Source organism: Arachis hypogaea, chromosome 8 (assembly GCF_003086295.3).
Source record: "Arachis hypogaea cultivar Tifrunner chromosome 8, arahy.Tifrunner.gnm2.J5K5, whole genome shotgun sequence".
NCBI classification, from domain to species: domain Eukaryota; kingdom Viridiplantae; phylum Streptophyta; class Magnoliopsida; order Fabales; family Fabaceae; genus Arachis; species Arachis hypogaea.
The window spans coordinates 39278517-39288860 of record NC_092043.1 but is presented as its reverse complement, the minus strand read 5'-3'; the positions used below and the strand labels follow the sequence as shown (position 1 = coordinate 39288860).

Sequence of the window (10344 nt, the reverse complement as noted above, 5' to 3'; positions counted from 1 at the left end):
TATTGATTATAACATGTATAATTTGTCTACTAATATGTGGAAAGAAATGGTGCCCCCTAGAGTAGATCTCCTTACATGGTTCATTATTCTGAGGAGATTCAATACAAAGGATATGTTATGGCTCCAACCAATTCATGATTGGTGTTCGAAGAACAAGTCCCTCAACAAGTCAACCAACTAAATTTCTAAAAAAAAATAAACAATCTCATTTGTCTCTAAAACCTTGTCAATTGAATATTATCTTTTTGAATTAATAATAAACATCTATTTCTAACAACAACAGCATCATATTTTAAATATATTCACAAACCAAATATATTAAAAGTCGCATTATATACACTAAGTTGATAACTAAAGCATAGTTGAATCCATAAGTCTTACATAACCAAATCATAATTACTATCTAAATAGTTTAAAATTCAAAATAACATAATCCACATGAAAATTCTGCCTGTAACATAGGAAACATTGACATAATCTAGATTTTTGTGCAAAGTTTTCATTACATACGAATGTAACCCTTTGATAAAAGAATGGCTCACCGAAATGACTAAAACCTACTGTGGGATGGATAGAATGGAACCTGGATTTACACCTGTATCTAAAAAATATGAGAATATAATAAGGTGAGTTTTGCAATTCATCAGTGAGCAAATATTATATCTATAATCCATACAATACGATACAAATTTTACCTTAAAAGTCATATTTCTTTTTTAGCTATAAGAAATTCATATTAGGTAATACGTAAATAAAAAAAATAAGTAATTAAACGAATGAACTGAAATGGGAGTTCTCATTTCAGAAGTCAAATAAAATCAAATACCACACATTTGGGCAACTCCATCTCTAAGGATAGCCTTTTCATCCAATGTGCTCATACGATATAACAGATCTAACGTGTGGCCTACACGTTGGGCTAGCAACGACTATGCTAGCTGAGGTCTGAGTCAGACGTATCTAAGTTAACGTCATAACCGCCGTTAACTATAGTTTTCTAGTCCAAGTCTCCCAAACCAATCCAAACCAATTCACGTAAAACAAATCTCTAATGCTTGTAACATATTACTAAATTTCATAATAATATATATATATATATATATATATATATATATATATATATATATATATATATATATATATATAAAAGAATGTATACTAAAAATTTAACCACGTCAAATAAGAAAAATATGCATGCTTTATAAAATATATGAATATCGTCTCGTGTGTATTTTTATAAAATTATGAGTTTTTCAAAAATTAATATTCATTCCGATCATTCAAAAATTACAACAATCAAATATTTTTAAATGCTAAAAATAATGATTCAATTCAATTATTAATAATAATATACTTAATATATATCCACTCATAACTTGGTTCTAAAGAATCGGGAGCAACTCTAATCGCGTCACTTTACAACTCTAGAAACATGACAATAATAATATTTGTTATCAAATAATTTTGTCGATTAACACAATCTTACTCAATTTGATAAATGCCTAAAAATTTTTAACTTAATAACCCTAATTTCATATTTAAGTATACCTACAAGTATTGGATGACAAAAATTAGAGATATAACTAATTATTAAATCAAGAGTTATCTTGAAGTCTCAATAATAACCGAAAGTCAAAAATTGAATGCTTCCTTCACTCATTAAAACTGAAACTCCATGATTTGAAGTATTGAGAAATAAGATTTAAATAAATAGATATAGAATAAAGAAAGAGAAGAAAGTAAAATGAAGCGAACTTGATGGTATTGTGTGTGAGATTGCAAAGGAAGGAGCTGAGAAGAGGAAAGAGATAAAAAAGAAAGGAGAAATGAGGATAAGAAGGCAGGGGGAGGGGGCAATAGGGTTCGAAGACTCGAGGGAAAAAAATTTAAAAGGATAAGTGGGGGTCACATGTTCTTCATGTGCTCCTTCTCTCTTTTTTTCAGCTATAACATTCTCTCGCTTTTAAGAAATTTGGTCCCCGAATTTCGAACTCGCATGCTGTTATAGTTGTGATAATTACCTTTCGACTCAAATAAATAAGAATACTTGTCCCGCATGGCATCTTCAGCTCTAAAAATTGCTTCTTTTGCTAAATAGTTTCTCCAAACAACTTTTACAGAAGCTATCTCCTTAGAGTGCAATTTCTTTACTTGGTGATTAATGCGTCCGCATCTTTGGTGTTTTTCTTTCTTAATCTCAATTGATTTATTAATGATTTACTAAGAATTCCTGTCGAATAAACAATGACTTTTAGGTTTTTAAAAACATTGCTTTGATTAGTTGAATTCATTGACTACAGGAAACTTTGGAAGGAAAACAGCAAGAAATCGAGAAGAAATGGACCACTTTTTGGAAGCCAAAGGCCACGCGCATTCTAATTAAGCGCGCGATTTTCGAACGAATCCATTCGAAAATCGAAGCACTGCAGCATATCCTCGATCTCATCCTTGATCTTGATTTCGATCCTCAAGCAAGATCTCGATCTTCGATCTCAATTTTCATCCTCCAACTCAGTTCTCCTTGATCTCCATCTCCTCGAGCTCGATGGCACCATTCTTTTTCCGATCTTGATTTGGGCCATCAAGCAGGCTTCACGTATAACGTGGATGGTTGGACACCTTCCAAAACTTCAATTCAGGCCACTAAACTTCCAACCTTTCATCATTCACTTGGTTAATCAAAAGCCCACTAATGATGACATTAATTGAAGATTGCAAGCAGATAAAAATAAGATCTTCATGGAAAGAAAATAGTTATGAAAGAGATTTGATTTTGATTTAGTTTTGATTCAGTTTCAGGATTTGAATTTGAATTTATTTTTAGGTTTAGTATTTAAAAGAGAGGGCAGAATCTTCTCGGGGATCATCTTTTATCTTGGGCAATTTTTACTTTTGAAGAATTTAAGACTTCTTGAAGAACATGAGAAACTAATTCTCCTTGATTAAGGTTAGGAACTCTATTGACTCCATAGATTAATCTTTTATCTTTTCTACCTTTGATTTATGCATTGATTTCTTCTTAAGAAAATGTTTTCATTCTTCATCCTAAAGGGTTCGAATGTGTTGGAAAACAAGTCTTCTTCGATTTGAATTCTTTTAACTTCTTGAAAAAAGTTGATTAATTGAATTAAGCTTGAAAACTGATTCTCATAACTCTTAAGTTCTGAAACTATACTTGATAAGTGACACAAAATTAACTAAGGGAGATGCTTATGAATTGTGTGGCTTTATAAATCCGCGAACGTTCTTCAACTCTTTTCTTAAGTAATTGACTAAGGGATTAGCAATTAATTAGCTTAAAAAAAGTTGAATCACTAAGGGATTGGTTTTGATTACTAATGATTTGCCATCGAGGTATCTTTGCATGATTAAGGTGGGGAGTAAAAATTATTGATTCGAAAGTTTCAACATCTCCAAAACTTTAACTCTCTTTTATCATATTATCTTTCAACACTTACTGTTTTCTTTTAATTAATTCATTGTCATCGATAAAGTTCTCCGAAACCCTGATTTGATTGCTGACAAGATTAATCGATTGACCATTACTTGCTTAATCCGTTAGTTCTCGTAGATTTGACACTCACTCACCGTGAGTTATTACTTGATACAAATCGGTGCACTTATCTAGGAGGATTCTTGGATCTTTCATTACCGCCAATTCAAAAAGTTGTGAAAGTAGCATTGTTACACCTACGATTAATGCCAATAATTTTAAATACAGGTAATATCTTTCATTTTACTTATTTTTTATTTATTTTGTTATTTTTTATTTTTTAAAATTATGAAATTTTTTTAATAGATCTTAAGTTAGATTGATTTTGTTAACAGGGCCAAGTTTAGTATTCAATAAATAATTTACAATAAATTATAGATCAAATTCAGAGCAATAAACTTTATCATAGGCATAATCTATTACGGATAAAATCTTATCTGACCTAATTTTACCACTAATTAAGTGCTTTATTTTTCAAGGTACCATCACTTTCCTGTGTCTTAAATGTTTGGTAATGATACAAAATTTTTAGGTGAGGCTAGATATAGCCAGACACCACTCAATAATAGTGAAGACTGACAACGATGGATTAGTGTCCAACTAACAAAATCTAGATTTGGTAACAACATAGTACAAAACAAGACATGGAAATTTAATTACTTAGGGCCATCCCCACTTAATTACTTAGGTGGTTTAAAATAAATTTAAACACACAACACTTGTTTCTCTAAAATAAATTTGAAGTTCAAGTTTTGTGTAGTTGATTAAAGTGCAATAAGATTCGTTTAAGTCTTAAGTTCATATAAGATACTAGCATCTAAAGTCTAAACTATTATTTATTTATTATGTTTATCTAAATTGAGATACTGAAAGTTTAGTTCTTATTATTTAAAATTTAATTAAACTAACCCAATTTAGTTGAAGTTTTATGAAAGAAATAAGATGGTTATAACAAAGTCTTTAATTTTTTTTTCCATAATTCCAATCCAAAACTTCAAAAATCAAGAGATCAAAGTAACTATACCAAATGGATCATGAATCTGTGCTCCTTAAACTGCTCTACATCAAAATGACTTTAAGTCAACCAAGATTAATTAAACTTTACTAATATTTAATTAATTTAATGCCAAGTAAATAAAAAGAAAAAAGAAAGAATCTACTCACCTGGAGATCCTAATCAGTGAACATTGAGGTCTCTAACAAGGTAAAGTTTTACAATTCCTAGCACAGAATCAGAATCTTTCTTTCCATATGATGAAGCAAGAGTTAAACTGAACATAAATACTATTTTTGTGAACAAATGATGAAAGATTCGGTCCTTTATGTTGGAAGTACTTAACAAGAATCACATGGCATATACACATCTTCACAAGTTAATTAGTGTTTTTATGGGAAGTTGTAGCTAACAAATAAAATGTGTAAAATTGGCCATGTGCTTCAATCTTAACCACACAATTTCTGACAACCAAAATTCTCCATATATCTCTTTGCTTTTCTTCTACTCATCCATGCATGCATCAATCTCATTTGGTTCTACCGGGAAATAGAATCTCTCACCTGAGTATAGTTCAACAACTCTAACTCTTCTAAATCATGATCTTAAGTACAATTATGTATGGATTGAATTGGCTAAATCTAGATCCCAAAAAATATTCTATCAACAGTGAATAGTTATTATTGACAGTAGTTTTATGAGAGAGATCAATTTTGATGTAAAAAAATTGTAAAATATTTTACACAACATTATTTTTATTGAAATGGTAATTTTTTAATTTTAAAGTATCATATCAAATTGGCGAAAGACAGGTTGTATAAAGGAAAACTGAAACAAGAAGATTCAGAGTTTGAAAGGGAATTTATTAGAAAGGAAGTAGTAAGAAAAATAAAGCAGAACCAAAAGCTCACTTAGCCAAACATCTCAACATTCACAAGTCACAACCGAAGAAGCTCCATGTTCATAAGACATGATTTATGCTTTTTCTCTAATAATATCAACAACATTAATTCCAAAGCCAAAATCTTTGACACCAAACATTCCCTCAATTCTCCTAAATCCTCTTACATAGTCTCTAAATGTTCTCTGAAAACTTTCAACATATTTGAGAATGTTACAATGCCAACTAAGCTGCAATCATCTTCAATAACCCACAAGTAGTTCACTCTATGAGCAATTGCTTGAATCATCACAGCAACAAGTGAGCTCTTTGGATGGCACACTATGGCCTCAGCCTTCCTCACCATCCTCGCCGAGTAGCTCGACGATTTAGAGTACCTTCCGCCAGGCCTCATCCGCATTCTGGCCGACGAGGACTCCTCGTCAGACGAGGATGCAGATGAGGCCGAAGAAGCGTCGCTAGCTAAAGGCGACAAAATCATGAATTCTTGAAGCATTTTCTCCAAATTCTTCTCCCTCAACCTGGCCTTCACCACTCTGAGAAGATCCTCCGGGGGTCCACCGCCATCAATGTAGGCCATCAGGTCCCCGGCGGAGAGAGTGGCGATGGCGGCCGCAACCGTCTCGTCACAACAACCAAGAGTAGAGGGCGAAATCTCCCCAATGAAGGTGCCATCACTATCAACAATGGCAACAGAAGTTTGATCCGCCAGAGACTTGGAAATCGCCGGTAACGCCGAGGATGCAGGGGAGTAGTAGTCAATGGCAAGAACATCGGTGGAAATGATGCCGAGGGAGTCAATAGAGAGTGCAGGGAGAGGGGTGAAGAGGCCAATGGAGCCAAGTAGGAATCTAATCACATCTTCTTGCGTTATCCAGCAGAATTCACGCCCATTGTGGCTTGTTGACAATGATTTCTGAATCTGAATCTGTTTTCTTCTTGAGATTCCACTCTTTCTTGTTGCTGCTATAATCGGCACCACAAGATTCTGTGCTCCTTGGAGAATCAGATCAATTGCTTCCAGTAAACTATATTTACCCCAAAAAAAAAAAGTTAATAAATTTCAAGTTTTAGCAAGAAAAAATAAAGCATCAGATTCAGGTTGTTCAAGATTTTACTAATTAGTAAAAAGGATCAATAGTAAACAAGCCTCAGTAATTAAAATCTAAATTCACTTTATCTACTATGAGTTAAAATTTCAGATTCAGAAAATTGAAGGAAAAATATGATGTCTAACATTTGGAGCAGAGAGAAAGGTAGTTACGTGGAAGAAGGTTCTAGATGCACGACGATCCGAGGCGGAGCTTGAGTGAGAATAACAGAAAGAGGAGCTTTGAGAGCTTGAGAGGGAGACAAGAGGTTGTCTTCCCTGGAAAGGAAGCAAACAACATCAACCATGCACACTTTGCCAACGCATCTACAGCACTCACCTCCTTCTTCTTCTCCTTCTTCTTCCTTCTTGCTGCGATGATCGCAGGTCCAGACACTGATGAAGTTGTCTTCCGAGTTGTTCAGAGCAGCCAAGGCGTGTGCGATGGTGGAGGAAGCAGAGAGGGACCTCAACGGTGGTTTCCCAAGGCAGAGGTCGGATACCTCGCGTTCCTGCAGAAAGCTCACTGCCATGCAAATGAACAGATTCCGAGGGGGTTCCGGTGGTGGTGGCGGTGTAAGGCGGTGCTTGTGGTGGTTGGAAATGGTGTGTTCTGTGAGACAAAGGTGTTGGTATTTATAGGAGGAAGGACAAGTTCAAGTTCACAACTTGGAAAATGGAAGGGAGGTGAATAAACGCGCTATCAATACTTTCACTTTGACATCATTATTTCAATTTTTTTTTTATAATTAAGCTAAGAATTTAGTTTATTTATTTTGGTTTTTTAATGTATTTCTTAACCTGGTCTATCAACGATGCTGATCGAAATTCTGTTTAAGGGTTTAATTAAGTATATCCCTCTTGTATTAATTAAGTATCAAAATTTATTAAAGGCTAATATAAATCAAGAAAATAATTTAATAGCATTAAAATTATCAAAAGCAAAATTAATTTATAAAATCTCTCTTAATCTTAAAAATGTTAGTAATACTAGAAAAACATTTCATATGGTTGAAAAAAAAAAGTTATACTAAGCAAAAAGATATAATTGGTAAGAAAATCAATGTTACCGAATTTTTTTAAATGGACAATAAATTATGAAAGAAATTTTAAAATTTAGTAACCTAATTATTGGTATTTTGTTCTTCTTTTCTTTGTTATTTTAACTTAATTATTTTTGTCAACGACGACATCTAACATTTTTAATGCAAAATTTATTGTTGAATTATCAATTATAATAGCAATCTATAAAAGAATTAAGTTGGAACAGTGAAATTTAAATAAGAGTCTAATTATTTTTAAATCAAAGTTATAAGTCTAATACATGATAAATTTTATAAATTCAATAAGGATTAATAACCACTTATTTATTACTTTATTGAATATCATTGTTTTAGATTATATTTTTCCTCTATGAAGATATTGAAAATTATTTCCATTATTTTATATCGCTTCATTAATTAAAGGGCATTTAATAGTATTTTGAGAAAATTACAATCTTCTCGTTTGTAAGATGGCCCAATCAACCATGTTTAAAGAATATTAAACTTATCTATTAAAATTAATTATTATTATAAAATATATATTAAAATATAAAATATATATTAAAAATAAATTATATTATATATATTTTAGATGAGTGTTAGGGGATTAGCAACTTTTATGTTTTGTAATCATTAATTGGCCATCAATAGTATTTTTAATGGTGTGAGATTACATTCAATGATAGGAGATCACTCACTTTTCTTTTGATGATTAAGTGCTGACCACAAAACACATAAATTACTGCCCTCCTAGACTTTTCCTATATTTTATACACAAATATATAATAATAACTAATTTTTTATGTGCAATAATATTTTTGTATCTAAATAGTACTTTTTTTATTTATAAAATGTATACTCTTATCTATGGCAAAATTAAAATAATATATATTTTAGTCTATTTTACCAAAATACCGATCAATTATCTTTATAATTATAATTATATATATAAATATATGAATTAGTGATAATTATTTGGTTGATTTAAATAATAATATAAAATATATTTTTTATTAGTTAAATAATTTTATTTATTTTTAATGATAAAATATAAAATATTTAACTTGTTTAAAAAATATTTAATTAAAAAATTTTCTATTTTATAATTAATAATAAACTATTAAAAATAAATAAATTTATTATATTAATAATTATGAAATATATAAAAAAATTTAATTAAATTTTTTAAAAAGTTATAAAGTTTTATATTATGTGATAAAAATATTAAAATTAAATAAAATTTATATAATAGTAATAATAATAAATATATTTTATATTATTATTATTATTATTATTATTATTATTATTTAAATCAACCAAATAATTATCATTAATTTATATGTATAATTATAAATATTATTGATGAATATTAGTGAAATAAACTAAAGTGTATATATATTTTATAAATAAAAGAAATAAAAGTGTCATCTAAATATATTTCTCTAATATTATCCTTATTATTATACTACCCTTAGCTTTATATTTCTAAACACAATGTAACATACATCACTAGTTATAGGCAGAAAAGATGTGGACATATCTTTTTTCTTACATTAAAATAGGTGAAGATTATTATACTACGCAAATTAAAGTTTTAAGCTTGCTCGCTTCTCTCAATTGTCATTCTAACACTTCACTTCAATTGCTAGATTTATATATAAGGACATTTCAGAAAATTTTCAGTGAAGGAAACAACAAAATTAAATGATACTCCTATATGAAATAAGAAATCAAACTGATTCCATTATTGTTTGTAATTTTCAAGCTATATATATCTACAACAAATAGCAGATATTATACTGGCCGTTCTAGACTAACTCAAATTAAATTTATGGATTTAATATATATATAATTTAACAGAGTTGTTGATAGATAGCTAGCTGTTAATCTTTTATTTTTGTAGGTTAGTGATGAATGAATTGAACAAAGAAGACTAGCGCGTAGAAAATGAAGCTTAGCGGATATTATTAGCGTACTAAAGAATCTGAAGACTATTTTCTACTTTTTTTCAAAATTATATATTGACCAAAATCACTATCCACTTGCACCAAGGAAAAAGGGAAATTCTCTTTTTCTTCCTACCAATTACGACGACGATCTCCTTCACGTTCACCATTTCTTCTGATGATGAAAAGGTTTTCCAGCTACACGTGCTTAAAATAGAAAAACACGTACCTGGCTTCTTATCAACTAGTACATATGGAATTTTTTTAATCTGTCGTTGATGCAACTTATATATATATGTACACCTGATTTAGCTAACAAGTGCCCTTTTTCTAACAACACTTGTCAAGTGCTAAAACTTAAAAAGTATTACATGTGGATAAGGTTTATATTAAAAAGAAAAACCTTAAAATTTTAAAATATTAACTATTTATTGTATATAAAATATATATAAGTTAAAAAATTATTATAGAAATTATTTGAAACAAATTTTGTATAAAAAAATAACATTAAAAGTGTGATTAAATAATTTATTTTTTCAACTCTCACTTAATTTGAGACATACATATTTAGCATCTACACACATTTTCGCTTGCAAAAGTTGCGAAAATCTGCAAGAGAAAATGTTAAATAAATTTATGTGCATTTTATTTGCATCATCGGCGAAAATAGAAACTCAAAATTTTTTTATATTTTCGCTGGTATAGTTATAAAAAAACAAGTCTATGACTGCGAAAATATATACAAATTAATAGTTTTTTGTATCTTGATATAAATTGATAAATAAAGAATTTTTTTAAATAGAAAAGCCAAAAAAAAAAAAACTAAATGAGTTTGATTTTTACATAGTAATTTTCAAAATAATTAACCGCTCATATA

At 29.8% G+C, this 10344-nt stretch overlaps 1 protein-coding gene across 1 annotated transcript; it reads right to left on the bottom strand.

Moving 5' to 3' along the window:
- Nucleotides 1-5329: 5329 nt before the first annotated feature.
- LOC112707389 (CBS domain-containing protein CBSX5) lies at nt 5330-7200 on the bottom strand. Its single transcript, XM_025759103.3, has 2 exons — nt 6653-7200; nt 5330-6416 (listed from the first exon to the last, which is right to left on the bottom strand). The coding sequence occupies exons 1-2, from the start codon at nt 7009-7011 to the stop codon at nt 5552-5554; spliced, it is 1224 nt and encodes a 407-aa protein (XP_025614888.1). The 5' UTR covers nt 7012-7200; the 3' UTR covers nt 5330-5551.
- Nucleotides 7201-10344: the final 3144 nt, after the last annotated feature.